This window comes from Rhinolophus sinicus, linkage group LG01 (genome assembly GCF_036562045.2).
Source record: "Rhinolophus sinicus isolate RSC01 linkage group LG01, ASM3656204v1, whole genome shotgun sequence".
Lineage (NCBI taxonomy): Eukaryota > Metazoa > Chordata > Mammalia > Chiroptera > Rhinolophidae > Rhinolophus > Rhinolophus sinicus.
This window is the reverse complement of record NC_133751.1, coordinates 12,420,690-12,443,074: the sequence shown is the minus strand read 5'-3', so window position 1 is coordinate 12,443,074 and position 22,385 is coordinate 12,420,690. Positions and strand designations below refer to the sequence as shown.

At 36.5% G+C, this 22,385-nt stretch overlaps 2 protein-coding genes across 2 annotated transcripts in view; one reads left to right on the top strand and one right to left on the bottom strand.

The window, feature by feature from the left end:
• Nucleotides 1–22,385, top strand: part of LOC109446496 (keratin-associated protein 13-3) — a 111,138-nt gene that overhangs the window by 10,656 nt on the left and 78,097 nt on the right. The window lies entirely within an intron of this gene.
• KRTAP24-1 (keratin associated protein 24-1) lies at nt 9,759–10,505 on the bottom strand. The gene has a single exon (XM_019729918.2). The coding sequence runs from the start codon at nt 10,503–10,505 to the stop codon at nt 9,759–9,761; it is 747 nt and encodes a 248-aa protein (XP_019585477.2).

Sequence of the window (22,385 nt, the reverse complement as noted above, 5' to 3'; positions counted from 1 at the left end):
ATACACATCTCTATATATGTGTATATACATACACATATATATACATATATATATAGAGAGAGGTGATTTCTAGAGCTAGAATTTAAAGCTAAGTTTAATTAAAGTCATAAGAACTCTCAGGTTCAGTATCTAGCTGATAAAATCATCATATCTTAGAGGTATAAGTGTTCATTAAATTCAACTTCCCTATTTCATTGATAAGGATACTGAGGCTCAGAGAGAAAATGTGTTTTTATTTTAGTCACACAGCTATTTAGTGCCAACATCAGAATTGGAGAATGGTCTCCTGACTCCAAGCCCAGTTCCCTTGTGTGACTATGTATTATTTTTCTTGTCCCTAGTCATTTGCCTCACTTTGCTGCAGTGACGAGCCACAGTATATCCACTTCCCACAAACATGCATGCTTTCCCAGGCAACCATCCAAATGACCTTTAGATTTTATACAGAAAAGTTGAAGGGCTGTTCATTTTTTTCAAAATTCATTGGTTTTGAATTTTAAAGACTTGCACATAAATGACTTTGCTAGAATTGCTTTTTGCTTTGCATGTTTCCTTGCAGGATGACAAAATGAATAAGGACCACCACATGATGAGATGCAAACACTTTAAAATCAACGCACTGTCTCTAACAACCTTGTTCATTGATACTTTCACTTTGGGCAGTGATAATGAAAACCCTCGGTCTTTAACAGCTTATATTAAAATGGGTGGTATTGACATTGCTAAAGTTTCTTAGAAGGAAATAGTGGCAAACACCTGCAAACTTTTATGTATAGAATAAAATGGCAAAACTTGGTAAACAGATGTTGATCAAATGGCACATTGTTTTGCAACCCCTGGAAACAATAGGTCTTCCGGGCTTGAGACTGGAGTTGAGATCCGCTTATGTTCTTGATTAGCACAGAATATGGATTGCATTGGAATCAAAAGAATGAAATTGGGTTCCATATTAAGATTAAGATTAGAGAAAAAGATTTGGGCTGGTTTAACTGTCATCACCTAAAATCTTTGTGTCAGCGTGTGCTTTCTGGGAGTATTTTTGCCAGGAATTGTGCAGATGAGTTTCCATTCCATTGTTCAGTTGTATTTGAGGCCACCTTTCCTGTGTTTGCATTCTGATTGGTAAGGAGATTTTTAGACTAATGGGATTATGCTTCTTCCGAAATGAGTACAGTAGCTTCCTTGAAAACCACCACACTATTTCTATCAAATAGAGCTGCCATACCAGGTCAGTGCAATACTTGTGCTTTAATATTATGTTTCTATTAATATTTTATAACAGCACTATATTTTACCTGAAAGAAGTGAGAAATGTAAATCGTCTGTGCCTCAGGCTGAACTGCACTCTTAGCTTAAAATCCCCATTGCCTACATATTTCAAAAGAGATAAGAAGAAAAAGGAATTGTATTCTGGCTAAATTCTCTCTATATCAACAGTTTTCTAAGTTATGGAGATAACATACTTTTTGTGATTATTATTCCCATGTGATACAGATAATTAAAACAGAAGAAGTGGTAAAAAATATATTTTCAGAAGCAGTAGAGCTATGACTTCCAGATATATACACACGTTTAAGAATCATGATAAAAAGGAGTAGGTGCGTATGTGTATGCACATAGCTACAAGCACACATATTTATTCACCATTATTCATGAAGTTTGCATAGTTATTGCCTTTTCCTGGTTCTAGGATCATCTTCAAAAACTCCATTGGGTTTAGTAGGAATTCAAACTTGGTTTGTGAACCACATTAATAAGATTTCAGAAGATGAAATTCCAGGTGTCAGATGTGGCCCATCATGGCAGAAAGGCCCAGGGCAATATAAGATTTATTGGTTTTGAATTTGAGGTCTTCTCTCATTTATTGGGATGCCCAGGTAAATGATTCTCACATACGGACAGAAGGCGTTTTCTCCAGAATACTTCTGGAAAAGGCTTAAGCATTGCTTTTCTCTTCCCTTGTCTTTCTTTTCCCATCTTTTCCCTTCTCTTCCTTTTTTTCACCCCACCTATCACCCTTCCTGCCTTCCCCACCCCTTTCTCTCATTGTTGATGGTGGTAGAAACTGCTGTGTGTTCAAGCCAGATATTAAGAGCTTTGTTGACTCAAGTCTTTTTCTTTGAAAATGTGTTTATTTCCAACCTAGACTATCATCAGTTCCTTCAAATTTATACAGTATCAGGAGCACAAGTCATAAGTTCTCTCCAAAGATGTTTACTTCTGTTTTGGATCCAATTTTAAGTATTTTTCTTTTGTAGGTTTCACCCCGCTTGACTCATTCCCATGTACCACCTTGCTTTGTGTGTAGTGAATGTAAATTCAGATGATTCAGTACTTCAGGACAACTTCCTGCCTAGAGTGAAGTGTTATAGACATTGGAGACGTGTTCTTGGCGTCTTTCCTTTACTTTCCTCACTTAGGTATCAAATGAAGTGTAAATGCCATAATCTGGTTTGGAATGCCACTGTTGAGAGGTTCACAATAATTTTGTTGGGTCTAAAAGATTTATACTCTCCTCATACACTTTTTGTTTCACTATCTATTGTTTCTACCATAATATTGTGTTCAAAAATATAAGGGCATGTTTGTATTCTATCAAGTAAATATTTTCCAATTTCAAGTTCAATTTGCTTCCTAAATATGGTGACTACAATAGGAAAAAGCCATAATGTAATGGAATATCATCATCTGATTTACTTTACACCATGAACTTCAAAAGAATTGCATATTGTGTTATTCCACAGTACATGTCTTCATTAATGAGTTATTTCTCAGGGTACAGAAATATTCCCTTAAGTGATAAGTTGTGTGGCCTACTTTAGAAAGCATTATGTTGGAGGTTGAGAGCTATTTCTTTCTACTAAGTAGGTTCTGCACTCTTAAAAAGTGAAATTGTAATAAATTTTAGGTAGAAAACACACATATCACCTTTATTACTGGCAGAGGTCAAGTTGTACAGTTAAGGCTGTTAAAATAAATGGCCATGATAACACTGAACCCTAGAATTAGACAGATTTACCCACATCAGAGCAGCACAGGTCCAGGGGAAGTTTCCCACAATGGGGAAAGCGGTGGGACCATGAATACTGTGGGCAGTTTGTATGTCAAGGAAAAGGAACTCCCAGGAGAGGGAGGTGAAAGTTGAAAAGCATATGCTCAGTTATTCTTCCCACACTTACCAAACATAAAGGTTACTGCATCTCCCCAGGTGCCAAGTAAGTAGAAGATTAAAAGTGGTCAGAAAGGTATTTGGGGGGAAATTCACTCCTCATAGGAACTAGTAAGTAAAAGACTGCCCTGCTAATACATTGGACCATAGCAAAGGGAATCCAGAGTCTGGTTCTAGCTTCCCTACTAACTCTAGAATCTCGCATTCTGGTTCTCAATCACAGCACCTAAAAAAGAAGCCTGTACTGTTGGTGAGTTCAAGGGTCTCTTTTCTTTTTTACAGAATAAAAATTACTGCCATTTGTTGAGCACTCTTCCCAGGCAGCGTCATGTTGTTTTATGCACTATCTCCCTTAATCTTCAGAAAGCCACTCAATTTATAAAGTCCCAGAAGGGGAAGGGACAGTTTAAGCTGCACAACTTGTACCACAAGTGGCAGATTTAGGATTAAAACTCAGGTTCTTCTGTTCATCACTCTGCTTCGTTCGTGGTATGCAAATCATGATGCCACCCAAAACAAATGCATGATCAAAAAAGCACTTAGGAGATTTCTTTTACTCTGTTGACCTCAGTGACTGAAGAGTTATAGGGCACCCCGTTCTGGTAGAACAAAGTCGAGATCCAATGTGTTTCCCAACCTGAGAGAAAAAAGCTCAAAAAAGCCTCTTACTTATTGGAAATGACTAAGAAAAGATGCAGATTGATAAGAAAGAGAAGATTCTGTGGTAGTATCATTTTTTTCAATTAAGATTTTATTGGGGAAGGGGAACAGGACTTTATTGGGGGAACAGTGTGCACTTCCAGGACTTTCTTTTTTTTTTTCCAAGTCAAGTTGTTGTCCTTTCAATCTTAGTTGTGCAGGGTGCCATTCAGCTTCAAGTTGTTGTCCTTTCCGTCTTAGTTGTGGAGGGCACAGCTCAGTTCCAGGTCCAGCTGCCATTGCTAGTTGCAGGGGGCGCAGCCCACCATCCCTTGTGGGAGTCCAACCATCAACCTTGTGGTTGAGAGGATGCGCTCCAACTGAGCCATCCGGGAGCTCAGCGGCAGCTCAGCTCAAGGTGCCGTGTTCAATCTTAGTTGCAGGGGGCGGAGCCCACCATCCCTTGCTGGACTCCAGGAATTGAACTGGCAACCTTGTGGTTGAGAGCCCATTGGCCCATGTGGGAATTGAACCGGCAGCCTTTGGAGTTAGGAGCATGGAGCTCTAACCGCCTGAGCCATCGGTCGGACCCCTGGTATCATTTTTAATCCTCAATTCTCAGTGCTTATATTCACAGTAAAAAAGTAAAGATAATAACAATGATAATGATCTTTATCATAATTGTTTCTCAAAAGAAAGAATTGTGGACTTAAAATCTTTATTCTTTCTTTCTTGAAAGAAGTAATTCTGGATTTAGAATCTTTATTCTATAGATTAAGAAACTTTACCATCATTCTTTTAGATAGCAGACTCTAAATATAAATTCAGAGGTTATGTATATTTTTCTTAATAAAGAGAATTACCTCGTATTTTTGAATAATATTCCCTTTAAATATATGAGACTCTGGAATGAGAGTAGTCAACAATATCATCATCCAGAATGTTCAGGACGCCAGGCTGTAAAGCATAGAAAACAAATGTGAAATCTCAGCTTCCATTCCCTTCTGATCTATCAGTGACCTGACTAGATACTCAGCTTGGTGATTTACTGAATCCCGCCTGTCAATCACATTAAAATAACATAATAAAACAAGCACAGTGAGCATAGTGAGTAGTGGAAGAAATATATATATATATTTAACTTTTATTTATTTTAAGTGTGTTTTTCCAGGACCCATCAGTTCCAAGTCAAGTAGTTGTTTCAATCTAATTGTGGAGGGCGCAGCTCACAGTGGTCCATGTGGGGATCAAACCTGCAACCCGGTGTTACAAGCATCGTGCTCTAACCAACTGAGCTGACCAGCCGCCTCTGGAAGAAATAATTTTATTAGCTCTGAGACAACATGTACACACATCTGATCAGGATTCACTTCACTTCTGAATCTAGCAACTATGATTTCATCAGGCCCTGGTATACATGGAGATTGCAGCATGGACACTACAGAGTCGGTGGTTATGATAAATATAGAGTTATGTGGTTTTGAAATATTATCTCATGATATTGAAAGTGACAATATGGTTAAATGAACTGTCAGGTGAGATGGCTATTCATCAAGGGCCTCCGGGTAGATAAGCTCCATTTTTCTTAAGCCAGTCACGCGTAGCACACTAACTGTATATGAGAACTTTGACTGGCATTTCATGCATAACTGAAAGAAAAAAGATACAATTAAAAAACTCAGTGGAACAAAAGTTTAAAAATCTATGAATGTTTACCTTAGGCTTAGAAAGTATGTAGATTTATTTCTTATTCAGAAAATGTGGTACATGAAAGAAGAGTTCAAAAAGATATTGACTAATAACACAGTCCCGAGATAAACAGAAAAAACCATGAAAATGATGCAGTTATGTTCAGGCCTTTGAGAGCATGCCAAATGTCATAGCTTTGTCAACTATTTAAAATGTTATTATAAATTGTCACCTAAACATAAACATTTAAGCATATGAATGAAAGCAGAACTTTTAGTCATCCATGAAGTAGACTGTGCATTAAATAAATTCCAGGTTAGAGTTTTGTTTGACTTATAGCATTTACAATAGTAGATGTATAGGCACATTCACTGTATTGCTTTCTCTACTATGTGTAAAAAAGGGGGACACATGTAAAAATGACTTGGATGTTTATATTTGGGTTTGTAAAATTTTTACAGCTATAGAAAGTCACACTTTAAATCTATAATTTTTTTTGAAAAAAGAAACATTGATGATCTCCTTTTAATTGGGAGGCAGAAAGTGCTGATGAGGTGTGCAGTGAAATGCATGGGAAAACAAGTGATTCATTTGGGTACTTTTAAGCACAAATTTAAAAGACCTCAGCTGGGTTCTACAAATTAGCTGTCATTGGTGCTGTGGACATAGTGTGCTATTTATTAAGCAAATTTGTGCCTATCGAAACTGAATAGGACAAACATATATGAATCTTTACATTCTGTGGTTTTCTAGAATGTAGCCTGCTATAGAGGAGTGATGCCTATTCACTTTGCTACTCACCATTTTTATTATGGGTAGCATTGGAGAGGCTGTCGATTATATATAATACAAAGTCATAGGGTGGGACCAAAGTTATTTCTGAATACTTCTATTTTACTTTGTTTTTATTGTTTTTAATTACTTACAGATTCAAAGTAGAACTGTTCAGTCTAAAAAAATCACTTTGAAAAATCACCAACTACTATTTCTAAAACTCTTCCAAACCTAACATAACTTAGGTTGTGTTTTCGTAGAGTTTTTATTCCCTCCTACTCTCTTTCAAAAACTCTCTCTCTCTCTCTCTCTCTCTCTCTCTCTCTATATATATATATATATATATATATATATATATATATATATACACAATATTATATGTTGTATATAACATAGACAAATGGTAATTGATATGTTTGTGGTTATACATAAAATATGTCACACTTTATTATATTTTTGTACTCTTATTTTTTTATTTTGTAATATGTCCTTTCATCATATAATTCATATGGATCTAGGCCACTGTTTTTTATTCTTGTAAAATATTTATTAATATGACTGCACTTTATTTCATAGTCTCCCATTGATGGAATTGTCTTTTTCCATTGTTTAAAATTTTTTAGAATCCAGTCAGTGCTGAAGTAAATGCTATAAAACTTGACAAAATATTTTTGTAGGGGAGGGAGACTTTTAGAAGTGAAATTACCTGGTCATACAATATATGCCTTTTAAACATTTACGTATACAGAGGTTCTGTCAATTTTTACTACCACCTTCAATGTTTAACAATATATTTTTAAGTTGACATAAGTAACTTAAGTGTTTGCCAAATTGATGATGAAACATAATATTTCTATTTATAATTATTAATTACTGCTTGATTGGACATTTTTCACTCTGTTGACCTCTTGTATTTGTTTTATTAATAGTTGTTCATATTCTTCGTTTATTTTCTATTGAGTCATTTGGTCTTTTTCCTTTTAATTGGTAGGCATTCTTTAAATATACTACACAGTAATTTTACAATGTGTGCTTTCTCTCAGTCCTACCTTTGTCATTCTCTTGTTTGCCTATTTGATTTTCTAACTAATAGACTATTTATTAGGCTTAGGTTTACAGAAAAAATAAGTGGAAAGTACAGAAAACTATCAAATACCTCCTCACCCCACAGACACTCTTGCTTTATTTTCAAAGTCTTTATGATATCTTCTAGTATCCGGAGCTTTTGATTTGGATGTAGCCATATTTACAAATCTTTTATTTTATAAGTATTGCTTATTTGTCTGCTCTTATTTAAGGAAGTCTCCCCTATCCAAAATGTTTAATCGAATGTTTTGTATTTTCTCCCGTTTTTGAACAGATAGTGTTATGTTTGCTTTCCTTGAGTCAAATTAAACTCTACCCTTTTTTCTAATTTATCTATTGCCCCCAACACCTTTTCCCACCATTGCGTGCTCTGAAACCGGTGACCTCATCATTCAGGCATCACTTCAATGCCATTTCTTCCACCAAATATTCTTTCATTTTCCCAGTTAAAGTCCTTCCTCTGATTCCTTTTATATTGTACTTAAAATAATTGAGACAGTATTATGTTTGTTTCTGGATTTTACTGCTCTGTATAGTTATTCAGAACATGAACTACAAATCTTGATATCCCCAAAGAATCCCATTCAGTGCCTCAAAGAATAGGTTTTCTATTAAAGTTTATAAAGAGAAAGAAAGTATGTTCAGTTTGAACAGTTGAATACTCAGCTGGAACACACAGTAATTATTTTCAAATACTTGAACACCTGTCCTATGTTAAAGGAATTAAACTGGCCCCATATGGTCAATGGATGATTGCTAAGGACTATTCAATTTTTCTCAATATAAAGATTAAATTTTTCACTAATAGAAATCTCTGAAAATTGAATGAACTCACAAAGGAGTGACTTGATTTTCATCAGACCTGTTCAAGCAAAAACAATACATTAATATTCCTTCTGTAGGCCTTTCCTATAAATAGTAGATCTCCTGAGTAAATAAATAAAATGGTAGTACCATTTGTGTGCTTCATGAGTATTTTAATTTTAGTCACTATTTATATTAATGATCTTCTCTATCCTTCTTTTCCCTATACCAGTTACACCCATCTCCTGGGACCATTGTATTTGACTTTAAACATGAGTTGCTTTTTATTTATAAAAATTCTTAGGATAGATGTTACTTTTACCATTGAGATGGATGATTTTATTTTCAATTTTTGGAGAACTTTATAGAGGTTAAATCACTTCTGAGATGGTTCAATATTAAATCTATTTCAAAGCCAAAAATTTATCTGTAAAACCAATAAATACACATATTTTGCAGGAAAATATGCATACATTTAATATTATATATAATTTTTATTAAGTTGATTTATTTTATAAATAATTCCCCCAATTTTTCTGTATAAATACCAATCACAGCCACTCTAAGATAGATATTTTTAACACTTAATGTGTTAAAAGTAGAAAAAACAAATCAAAGTCTTGAGAATGTATATTCTGCCTTCTTTATATCTTAAACTTAGAACATAAACTAAATGGCAGGAAACTAGTGCTTCAACAATGCTATGCAGATTGGCCAGAACACTGATAAAACTTTAGTGAAGAGGAAATAAAACATAATGAAAACCATTATTTCCCAATAGAAATTAGTTTATTAAGTATGAACCAGGACCTTTGCCATAATTAGAAAGCAGTCATTCAGCAAGGGATTATTACAGCAAAATCCTGAACATAGATTATCACTAATCATGAAGAATATATAAGGGTATCTTGTCATTCTTTCAACAAATAATTTTGGTGCTTCTGCTGCTTCTGAGGCTCTATCCTATGTATTGAAAACAAAAGCCAGATGTCCGTCAATTCTGTTTTATGGCTTCTTTAGAAGAGAAGATTTACTGAAGATCTTCTAATTTTGAACTCTAGTTGGACTTTGCTGCTTGCACATCCCCTAATCCGGCGGTACCTCAGTTCAGTATGTTGAAGGGAGTGTTATCTCTTAGCTTATTAGCAAGATGCTAGTTAGGTAGTTGATAAAACTTGACAGAAAGCAAAAAAATCTGAAAAATGTGCTGGAATCAGCAGTCAAACCAAGGAGGCCCCACTTCAAGAAAGGTAGATGATAATTGCATTGGCACACAAGTAACAGTGACCATCCAAATTAGAAAGCTAGCGATGGTTGTGTATCGTGTGGAATGCGTTCAGTGTGTCCATCACACTCAATCTCAAAAACAGTAACACAAGTTTTAGGATCAACCTTCAAAACAAAGACCGTTAAGAGAGGTACAGGAAAAAAGCAGATGATAATGACTAGTTAATAAGTCCTGGAATTATATTTGGGGTTAATGTAACAAGATTCTTAAGACACATGAAGTAATTCAGTGGAATAGTAGAGGTGGTGACCACTTAGTACAATCTGCTTCACTGGACAATTCCCAGCAGCTATAAATGCAACAAGTTGATCAGTAGCAATTCAGAGGTCTGCAACCACTGCATAAATACCTCAGAGGAGGGAAGGTACTTGGCATATAGCTCAGAGACCAGAAGTTTCTAGAAAAATAGCTCAGCGGTTGGCAGCTTATGGGCCTATAACTCGGATGTTGGCAATTTCTCATTAAGTGCTTTTGGGATGGACAGCTGCTGGCAACATAACAGGATGGTGAGAAGCCACTGGGCATGAAGCCAAGATTTTGGTAGCTTCTATACTCCACACTACCCAGTCTGCCATGGTGTAGAGGTTGGAAGCTCTTGGATAAGCAGTTAAGTTTCTCAAGGCATTGGGAGCCTTTGCTGAGAATCTTGCAGGCTTTAGGTGTCCAGCAATGGGATACATACCCCTTGGTCTGAGTGCGTGGGCTGCAGCTGGGGCTGGGTCCGATGTTGGTAGTTTTACAGGCAGTGTGTACTTCACCTACTGATGGAGGGTTGCAGCGCACACAGCAGTTCGATGGGTCCCAATTTGTGGTGCAGGTCTTCATCTCACAGCTGGGAGATTTGCAACTGGGCATGCCACCATAGGATTCTTGGCAGTTATCCAGGAGCCAGAGATTTCCTTGGTACTTACTGGGTAAGCAAAATCCAAAGGTTGGGCTTATATGCCTGGAGCAAAACGCAACAGAAGGACTCGCTGGGACATAAGTGTTAGTTCTGTAGAATGTGCCACTGCACTCTGCAGGACAACCCAGAAGAGACATGGAGCCTGAGTGCATGCTCAGCAATGGCTGTTAAGGGATGTTGAGGCTGGGCCTGAGGACTTTTATATCTTCTCTGGTGATTGTCTGCTGCCTCTCCAGACTCTCTTCCTTCTCGCCTCCTGGGACAATCACACAGCAACGTCTCATTAATGTATTGTTTAGCTACAGCTGCTGATATCTCCACACTCATGTAAAAATACGTTTATTTTGGTTCTTCAAACTATCTATAATCGCCACTTTGGCCAGCAACCATCACTCATCATCTGTTTCGGTGAACTGTGATTTTAATGTTAATGATAGTCAAGCTCTCATCTGGCAATCAGTGGTTAATAAGAGTTGGTGTGTCTATGGGCTCCTGCAGCATAGTTATTAAAAAGTTAACGAGGAATCAAATAAAACAAGGAACCTGTACTTTTCCATTCTTTTGACTATTGCAAAATACTGCACGACTCAATCCTATATTCTGAAATGAGCCAAAGACTTGGTTGTCTAAACATTGTTGCTCAAAAGAGAGGGTAAGATATTGAACCAATAAGAGAAAAAATTGTTTCCCCAAAATATGCATTATAATCTTAACTGTGCCAGGCCATGTACTGGTGACAGCTTCTCCTCGGATGTTATTTGGAGTATTCCATCTAAGACTCACAACGATCCCAGTGAGACTTAATGACAGACACAGGCCAAAAATTAACTTGTCCCCATGCGTTAGTTGTTGCTAAGTAACCAAGACATTTATGAGATCCCTTTCTTAAAGAGTTTCTGCAATATGTAATACAAAGAAGGCCGATTTCTCAAGATTGTGCCTTCCTAAATTACTAAGGTTATACATTATACATTTTGTTGTCTCTATGGTAAAATCCAGTGTTGCTGTCAGATGTATAACATTATTCTATCTTTCTTCCAAAATAAGTTTTACTTATTTAAGAGTAGTTGTGCATTTTTTTTTTTTTGCACATGGACTTTATTGCATTTCATTCCTGTGTTGAAAAATGTAGTTATTTTTGGTCTATACACACAAAAGGGGCGACTGTGTTTAAAAGTGTTGTTTGAATAACCTGTATAGTTTGTATAGGCACTGTACATATTAAATAACATTTTCATTCCTTACGGTGAAGGCTTGAAGGAAATTCTTTTAAGATTTTAATTTGAACTAAAGAATTGACATTTTGTTCTTGAAAATAGAAACTGTAATTCATACTTACAGCCTCCATTGAATTGAAACGGCAATGCATTTATTAATAGAAATGAGTTCAGACAGAGGACAGGATAAGCTATAGGGATAGTTTGTAAAAGACACTGTCCTCAGAAAAGACAATTAGATTTTTCTTCCTGTTCTCTGCTTGTCAGCTAAATTTTAAAAATACACACCAATTTAAACCTACAGATAGTCTCCCAACATTTATTTTTAATCTGAGTTTTCTCAGAGCTTCTCTCAGTATTTATTCTGTAAGGTGACAAATTTATTCTGTAAGCAACTCTTTATTTAACAAATTTTGCTGTCTTGTGAAGTGTCTGTCAGGTGAAAAGGGTCAGGATCAGGGAACCATATTTTCAACAAATTGTTTGGCCAGAGCGTATCCTGGGATTTTGTGCAGAAATGTTCAGTTCTGAGACAGGCAAAATAGAAAATAAAATACACAAGGCAGTTGATGGCCAACTTTCCATTAAGTTACTGGATCCTCATAATATGTAGAAGAGTCCAGAAGTTCATTGACCTTTATTTCTGCATGTGTATTATACCATGGTTATTGTTCATCTCATTTTAGATTTCCTTGCAGTGGATTTGAAGAGGGGGGAAAAATCAGAATGAATTAGTCAGTCAACTGTAAAGGCCACCCACTCCTCTTCTAAATTAGCATTAAATGGTAGAGTATTTTAAGTTAATATCATTCACACTATGTAAGTCCAACAAAATAAACAATGTAGAACATCACATAGGGTAACTAATGAGACTTTATAACATGTTTAAATTTATTTTGGTACAGTAACACTCTAAACCAGGGGCGTCCAAACTTTTTTCAACGTTTTTTACCAAGGGCCATATGAGGTAAAATACACAAACAGCTGGGCCATTCACTCGAGGTGAAGTATGTATTGCCTCACTTGGTTTATTTAAGTAAACTAAATATATTTTTGGAATTTGCTGCGGGCCAATTAACAATGGATTGCGGGCCGCAGTTGGCCCGCGGGCCGCAGTTTTGACACCCTGCTCTAAACAATCAAACATTGAGATTTGCAAAGGCAGAGTTAGCTCATCTCCTTTCATTTCCTTTACGGTTTACCCTCTTACCCACTCATCACACTCATAGGTAGTCATCACTTGCCACTCACCCACCATTTTCTGTAAATGATAACTTTATAGAGTTGTCTCCTATTTTAGTCTCCACCTTCGCAAGAGACTGAGAAGACAGCATCAGTAATAGAGAAAATATAAAGTTGATAACAATGGTAAGTTTTTACAGAAAGTAAGGGCCATTGTCATTTGGGTGGCATTGTCCTCTGAAGGTTTTGGAGAAGCATATGCATTACTCTGTTTCCATTTAATTACAAAAAGGATCTTTCTTTCCATTAATTACCCTATTTGTAATATTTTCTATACGCAGAAAGCTGAATAGAATTACTCCTACCCCAGAATGCCTACTCCTTAATCCCCAGAAGCCAGAATGTTACCTGAAGTGGCAAAAGGAGATTTGCAGATATGATTCAGGATCTTGAAATAGATTATCTGGGTGAGCCCTGCATAATTGCAGGAGGAGACCTTATAAGAAGGAGGCAATAGATCAGAGAGAGAAGATAGAGATGACAGAAGCAGAGATTGGAATAATGCTGCCATTACTGAAGGTATACCAACAACTTCCAAAGACTGGAAGAGGCAGGAAACAAATTTCCCTTCAGAGATGGCAGAAGGAACCAGTCCTGTTGACACCTTGACTTTAGTTCAGTGAAACTGATTTTGGACTCTGGCTTCCAAAACTGTAAGAGAATAAATTTCTGTTGTTTTTTGCTGTTGTTTTAAGCCACCGAGTTTGTGGCAATTTGTTACAGCAGCCATAAGAAACTAATACATTCTGTCAGAAAAATATAGGCAACTCTGATAATCTTTATGTAATTTGAAGACTTTGTACCCTGTATCTAGGGCAAGTTTAAAATGCAAGAAATAAGCTTTCTAGCCATCAGGTAATTTTGAAAAATCCTCAGACCTTCTGAAGAACAATAAACAAACTCCCTTTGTCTAATGAGGCAGTGAATTCTTTGCAGCTCATTAAAGAAGAGTTATGAAACTGTTTCTCAGTTTTTTCCAAAGGTTAAAAATGCTTTAGGGTAAACACAGAAGATCAAAGAAAGCCAAATTTTCCAGTAAATGGCCCTTAAAGAAAATAATGGAGGTCACCTACTAGCCTTTTAGGTCATAATGAAATTTTATGAACACAAATTTTAGAACACAATTTTATGTATTCTAATTCCATTTGCTTAAGTGTTGTTAAATGATGCAATAGTGATCCCATGATTTGAAAAAGGAAATTGTATGCAAATCCATACTTACATAGCAATTAAATTGTAAGTATTGAGTCAAAATTATTCTTAAATTTTGCAGTGGTAACTTAAAATGGTGGACACCCTAGCTACATGTATATTGTGGCTTTATAAATCATAAATGGTTTCAAAAGTGAAAGGCAGATGAACAAAATAAAAAAATTTAGGAAACGTAAGTAAATGAAGATAAAACACTTAAAAAGTGATAGCACAAGTGGGTAGAAAGACAAGAATGTGAGTTTGATTTGTGTTTACATTTTCAGGAAAACATGGTATGAATGTAATAAGATACAGGTGTATAAAAGTTAAACATTTGAGATGGAACTGTCATGACTGTGCCTTAATGAGTTATTACCCTCTTTTTGAGTGCTACTGAGACATATTTATTAGTGTGTAACCTTGTAAAATTATTCTATCTCGGTACCTCAGTACTTACTTATGTAAAACCAGAGCTAATAGAATCTACTTTGCTGGACTCTTGTGAGGAAGCAGTGAGACAATAAATGTGAAAATACCTAGGAAAATTCATGGAATATAGTAGATGCCAAGTAAATGTTACTTTTCTTTCTAATTTTCTACCTCTCTAATTTAGGAAATTCCAGTCACCCATTCGACTAAAGAAAAATACTGTTACCGTTAATTTACTTTGATGTTGCAAATACACAGTCCTGCAATAATCTTTGTCTCTTCTAAGAGTTAATGCCAAAAATAAACAGTTCTACCCCATATAGTTAAGAAAAATACCATGGTTGACAATAGATCACTAATGGCTCCTCTAACTTAACACATATTCTTCTATACCATGTGTCATTGTTAAATCTAAGGGCTCAATATACAGATTTCCTGGGTTCTAATCCTATCTCTGATACTCACTTGGAGTATCAATTAACTACCAGTGGTTCTCTAACTCAATTACAGAAGTTAATAATAGTATTTTCTTCATAGCTGGCTGTGAGGATTAAATGAATTAGTCAAGCAAAGGTTATAAAATATAGTTATATATAGTTGATGTCAGCTTTTATCATTATCATCAGCCTATAATCCTTGTTATTATTTATTTATTGTTATTACTATTATCATTATTAGAGGTCATCTAAAACCTATTGCATTTTGTATGAGTACATCAGAACTGAAAGAGAAAGAAAGAAAATAAATGCACCAGAGGATGCTAAGATTTAGGTTAGACAACTTGTATATATATATGAAATTTAATTTGGAGGAATTCAGTTGAAGATATTTATCACCCACATGGGAATTAAGAATCACAGAGAGGATATAAGTGCATATAGCATAAAATTAGTTAGCCCAGAGAGAAGGGTGGTCTGTGGCTGAGGCAGAGAAGAGCAGGTGCAATACACAGGTGATTATATTATACATTCTCAAGCCTGATAAGCAGGGGAAAGATTAAGACGGCAGATTTATGGAAGACGCAAACTGGACTTATGGATGGATGGGAAGTCATCTTTATAGGCGGTACATTGTACATTGATGGTTGACAGGAACTGGAGAGATAAAAACTCAAGAGAAAACAATTGGTTGTTCTACAGGGGCTGGAGACACAGTAAGTAATGAAAAGGTAGGGAGAAATTTCACAGGCTGTGGGCACACAACTGGATAGTTGGTAGCTGGAAGGGTTGCCACATGCCTCTGAAGTTGTTCAGGAATCATGTTTTGTTTTGGTTGGGCAAGCAGAGTAGGGGATGAGGCAACCAGAACATGGCAGTAATTCCCAAGAGAGTGGGAGCTATAGGATGCTATAGACCAGCAGATATTGGATAGCATAGTAGAATCTGAAGGAAGGATTTCAGATAAGCAGCAAACAGCGGCTTATTTAAGTCTGCATGAAACTAGACCAGATTGCCTATACCCCTTGGTGGAGATCTATCCAGTTTCTCCTCCTCCCGTATTTTATCTCAATTTGCATCATAACATTTCATTAGCTCATTGTTTGTTGTACTCCCACCCATCTCTAAATCCAATTTGTGTCTTCTGTAAATTTCCATCTTAATCTATCCGCTGTTTATCAGGCTTGAGAATGTATGAAATAATCACGTGTGCATTTTATCTGCACTGCTTCTGTTCCCACTCCTCAGTAATGCTTGATTAAAAGGAGTGCATTTGACGGATGTTTACTCTAGTCGTCATCCACAAGGAACAACATAGTTAGGAAGGCAGAGTTTTCATCTTTGAAGAAGAGACTTAATCTTGCAATACTTGGAGGAAGTGTTCATGTACTAAAATAGTTCCTATATATCAAAACTTAATGAATTTGCCAAACGGAAAATCTCACACTGTTCCCTATTTTTTAATACTCAACTGAGAATATAATTGTATGATGTTGTTCTCTGTATGTTTGTGCTGACAGTCATTTTTATGTGAATATCTTAGAGTACATTTTAAGAGCTCTCCCCTGACAAACTAATATTTTTCATATTTAAAAGTTGAGTTTGATTTCCAAAGACTTAAGGAAATGTATGTGATATTTCTTTTTTTTTAGTTAAAATTTATTGGGGTGACAATGGTTAGTAAAATTACATAGGTTTCAAGTGTACTGTTATGTAATATGAAGTTCTGACAATTAAGTTTGCAAACTCATCCTAGAAAAGTGCTACATACCTCATTGCTGAATATCACTACGGTCACCTTCAAAGTACTCCCCTTGGGAAGCTATGCACTGATGCCAGTGCCTAGTCCACCCTTCAAAGCAATTTTGCAACTCTTTTTCTGGAATGGCCATCAGAGCTGTCGTCGTATTACCCTTGATGTCCTGAATATCACCAAAATATCTTCCTTTCAATATTTCCTTTATCTTCGGGTAAATAAGTCAGTCATTGGGAGCCAGATCAGGTGAGTAGGGAGAATGTTCCAATATAGCTATTTGTTTACTGGCTAAAAACTCCCTCACAGACAGTGCTGTGTGAGCTGGTGCATTGTGATGCAAGAGCCATGAATTGTTGGCAAAAAGTTCAGGTTGTCTAACTTTTTCACAAAGCCTTTTCAGCACTTCCAAATAGTAAACTTGGTTTACTTTTTGTCCGGTTGGTACAAATTCATAATGAATATTCCCTGTGGTATCAAAAAAGGATTAGCAACATTGTTGCAACAAGTTCACGAACTTAATTATCAGACCTCATATATCATCTATGTATCACATAGTGTGTTCACCACCCAGAGTCAGTTCTCCATCCATCACCATATATTTGACCCCATTTACCTCTTCTTCCACCCCCTCCCCCGTTACCCTCTGGTAACCACTAAACTATTGTCTGTGTCTATGAGTTTTTGTTTCTTTATTTGTTTGTCTTGTTCCTTTGTTGCTTTCAGTTTTATATCCCACATATCAGTGAAATCACATGGTTTTCGACTTTTTCTGTGTGACTTATTTTGCTTAGCATAATTATCTCAAGATGCATCCATTTTGTAACAAATGGCAGTATTTCATCTTTTCTTATGGTGAAGTAGTATTCCATTGTGTATATATACCACTTTTTCTTTATTCAGTTATTTATCAAAGGACACTTTGGTTGTTTCCATGTCTTGGCCACTGTAAATAAGGCTGCAATGAACATTGGAGCAAGATCATAAATAACCAAAGCAATCCAAAGAAAAAAGAATATTTCTATATTGTAACATTGATGACACACTTGCTTTTATTAGTAAAACTGTCATACATTCCTACTGGTGGCATTTAACTAAAAGGATAAACATGATAACAAAAGTCAAAAACTTGTGCACTAGCATTCCAGAATTAATGGATGTCTTCACTTGAGATAATTTACTAAGACATTTTGATACTTGTGCAATTAGGCTGAGTAAGAATTGAGCAAAACCTTAATATTACATGAAAAAAAGGTGTCTGACGAGTTCTTACTTGGACACCGTTGAAGGAACAATCTCTGGGCCTTATTCTGGATTCTTCCTGAGTGCTGTAAATTAATATTTACAAACATCTATTTCCTGGAGTTGGCAATCATCTAGAACCAGAAATACCTCTTTTGAAGCTGCTTCCCAGGCTGTCAAAGATGATGTAGTTAAGAATAAATGGAGGAGAGAAAGATTCCAAGTAGCCACTTGGCCTCTGAGAGTATCATTGATGATCTTTTTGGTGGATGCTTTCCTATTGTGCAGTAGTCCCAGTTCCTTTGGGGAACATGGCCTTAAGTAGGCATGGTGCCATCAGTTGCCATGAAGTCACCTCCCTTATGCAGAATCCTCCTTTTCCATCCATGCTGATTATCCCTGTCTTGTCCACTGAAGAATCTGGAAGGCTGACACATTATTTTTCCCCCGAGGAAAGATTGAAAGTACATACAGAACTTTTTCAGGAAAAGTGAGATCTCATACACCGATGCAAGCATGTAGGGTGAGTGTGTGTGTGTGCGGGGGGGGGGGGTGGGGGGTGGAGTGGCAAGCACACTGAAAACTTTTTTGATATTTTATTTATATATTTTAGAAATGTCACAAAAAAGCATCATATTTGTGTGCAGATGGAATGTAATGTCTTTCCTCCGAATTTCACCTTTATTTTGTTTCAGGTAATGGAAGAAAAATATTTGACATCTCATGTGGAGAATTTTCAAAGTAGTGTACCACATTATTTCTTAAAGAAAGTCTCAGATCTTATCAGTGTGAGGCCTGCTGCTGGTAGAAAATAACAGGAGAAATTGGAGTCATCGAGAGTTGAGAGTTTGAGTGTTCTATTTAATAATTTTCCCATCTCTCTGAGAACTTTAAGCCTTCCAGATAAATGAAATCTCTTAAACTCTGATACTCTTCCAAAGGATATTTCTTCTGTTGCCTTGATAACTCCCAACTGAAACTGATTTTTGTGTATGTTACACCTAAATTCCTCAGGATTTGGTTCAAGAATCTCTTCACTTCTTTTGTATCTTGTAAAGTTCAAAAACAGGCGATAACCAACTAGTCTATAAAACCTCTTCCTCAGCATGTAGGCAGACTTCATATGAGTTTTCAAAAAGGAAACTGAAATCTTTGTTCTTACTCCATAAATTTGGTCTTCATAGGACTGGTGTTGAAATGTATCTGATAACTGGGACACTGGTGAGGCTAGAGTTATCAAGTTAAGTATTATTCCATCATTTATCATCAATAATTAAAATGTATGTTAGATGCAAGACATGAAACTGAGAAAAGCCTGGTATCAACACCATTTATTGCATCTTTAGGACAAACACAGAAGAGGCCAACACGCATAACTAGCTGTCATGTGTTCAAACTATTATTTGTAATTCCATTTGTGATACCTCCCAATGTCTACAGAGACTTTTTTAAGTTTGGTGCGTCTCCATGTAGTTGCCTGGCTCAATCACCTGAGATTTAAAAAAAAAAAAAAAAAGCTACTGAAAAATTAAATCTTTTGTTAGAGATAATTGGTTGAGAATATGACAAAATTAACAAAAAATAATGAAAATTACATCTGAGAGTTTGTGATGTTTTATTTTCACATAATAATTGACACTTTTAATTAATTCACTAAATCTTAGAGTTCATAAGTCTAAGACGTTCTCCATATTTTCATTTGAGTTCTTTGTAAAGCACAGATATCTATGACTCTGCTGCCCACATGAAAAAGTCCTCACATGTAATGGGGTTCATAGGGTTTTCAATATCTGTCACCAAGAGGTTTTATCAGCCTCTCTCCATTACTCTGTTCCAGAACCCCCATATTTCAAATATTCAAAATGTCCTAAAACCCGGCTCTTTCAATCTCAGAGACTTTGTACAAACTTCTCCCCTTCTGGAATACCCTCACTTATGGTACCTCCTAGGAATGACTGCGTTCTTTACAGCAGGTCAGGTATCACTGTCTTAGAGATACTTTCTGCATCTCATGTCCATGAATGATGTCTCAAACATTCCATTCCATTTGCCCATTTAATATAGTAATTCAAAGTCATTTTCATATTGGCTTAATTGTCCTGGTTTTATGTAGACATAGGTATGGGATCCACTTTGTCAATTCCTCACTCATCCTTTCTTAGAAATACTATGACTTTCTTCATACTGACCTCAACATGGAAATGTGGAATTTCTTTGTTCTCGTCATATTAACCTGCACCCCCACCCCCAAACAAAAACAATGCTCACTCAAGGATTTGGCAGCTCTATCCAGGACATCATCACATTTTAAACATCTATTAATTTCAATTTGTAGAGTAGGCAAATAATATGAACTATGAGCCATACAAGGAGGGTGAGTGCTCCTCATCTTGAAGTTACGGTGCAAGTTGAAAATACTGACACAATAAGGTCTAGTAGACAGAAGCAAGAGCATCAAATGTCTGAATTCTGCAAAACAAGTTAAGCTGTATTTTCATAATTGTAAGTTTGAACTTTAGGTATAATATGGCAGTCAGTGGGGATTTTCTTTTTCTACCCAAATATATTTCATATTAGTCCCTATTCCAAGACTGTCAGATGCTCTACCAATTCCATGTTTTCCTCTTCTTCTGGGACATACAATAATATTATATCAAATAACTTATCATAGTTAGATAAGGCCAGGAGACTGAGTTACATACTTGACTCCCATACAATGCAACTCCTAGGGCTATCTTTGTAGTCACTTCTTAAAGAGTCAACTCTGTCAGCTAATCTCTAAAAGACTGCATGGAGGAGGTCTTCCCTTCTGACTTCTTTCCTTGCCAAGTATTGTTAGAAGAATGACGATGCATTTAAACCATTATATATTGGGAGCATTATTTGTTATAACACTTAATCTACTCTAACTAGTAGAGTCCTTCTAAGACTACATTTACTATGACCTGAAGGATCCACATACCAACCCCCAAATGCAGCCATATTCTTTATAAACACTTTGACAGTCTCCAAGTCAGATTGCTCCATATCCTTTAAAATGTTTTTCCTAAGTCCCTTTTAATGAATCATTTACTTCTGGATACTTTCAATATTCTCCATAATTAATCCAGAGTACAAAAATAATGCTGCGTAAAGATAACATAATCCAAGAGAATAACTAGAAATAAAATAAACTACACAGAAATAATACATGTAAAGCATGATTTGAATTCCAAGCTATGTTTTAATTAGGAAGAAAATAGAGGAAACAAATTTCATCTAGGTTGCAAAACATCAAACTTTTTTTTTGGTTTGTTTTTGTTTGTAAAAATAAGGGATAAAAACTCTTAAAGCAAAGTCCTGATAAGGAGATTTGGTATAGAATTACAAGAGATAGCGTCACCCACATAGAATAGGAAGAGTCATTGATGTGAAACTGAATGCTCTTTCAGATAGTAATCGTGAGGTTGTTTCCATTTATTCATGATGGTCTTTAATAAAGTTGCTACCAGTCACTCAGGGAAGAGGAGTATAATTGAAAATTTCCACATGTATAGTTTATGGGTCTGTAGCAGGCAGACATGTAGCTAAGAGATTGACACCCATAGGTCAGGTAGCTCAGGGGTTGAGGGTCGTAGGAAAGATAGTTGAGGGGTTGATGGCCATAGGTCACCTATCTCAAGGTTGGTGGTGTTGACTGGCAAAAATAACTCTCCAGATAAATCCACAAGAAAAACGGTTTATTCAGGAAAATGAAAAAGAAACAAAAACCACCACTGCAGTGTGGGAACGCACACCTCCAACCTGAGGCTCCAACCGGCTACCCACATGAAGAAGGAAAATTAATGACCATGGTTCCAAGATGGCTAATCTATTTATTAGCATCCCTCCCACTGTAGTTACCACAAAGTCCAACAGGAAGTCAGGACTAGAGAGTCAACAAAGGGGCCCAGCTCCACCCATAGTTCTCCCAGCTCTATGGTTAAGCATGTTAAGATGCCAGTTCACTTTTATCGGTGGTCATAGGTTAGGTAGCGCAGAGCTTGACAGCCATATGTCAGTAGCTCAGGAGTTGACGGTCATAGGAAAGGTAGCTCAGAGGTTCATGGACATAGGACATGTAACCCAAGGTTTGTGGTCATAGGTCACGTAGCTCAAGGTTGTTGGTCATAGGTCAGGTAGCTCAGGAGTTGACGGTCATAGGAAAGGTAGCTCAGAGGTTCATGACCATAGGTGATGTAGCTCAAGGTTTGTGGTCATTGGTCAGGTAGTTTAGAGGTTGACAGTCATAAATCAGGTAACTCAGATGTTCACAGCCATAGGAAAGGTAGCTCAGTGGTTGACAGCCAGAGGAATGGTAACTTGGAAAATGGCAGCTCAAGGGTTGTCCGACCCGATGCTGGATAGCAGAAACTGGAACCATGGATGTCACAGGATGACAGCTAGTTGCTTGATGGCATCTGAACACATCAGAAACAATTGGAGAGCAGCCAGACCTATAGGTACCACTCTCACAACTGGTTGGTTGGTAGCACGTGAGTT

Excerpts from the sequence above, each read along its gene's own strand:
- KRTAP24-1 (XM_019729918.2), bottom strand. The coding sequence starts at position 10,505 with ATGCACTCAGGCTCCATGTCTCTTCTGGGTTGTCCTGCAGAGTGCAGT.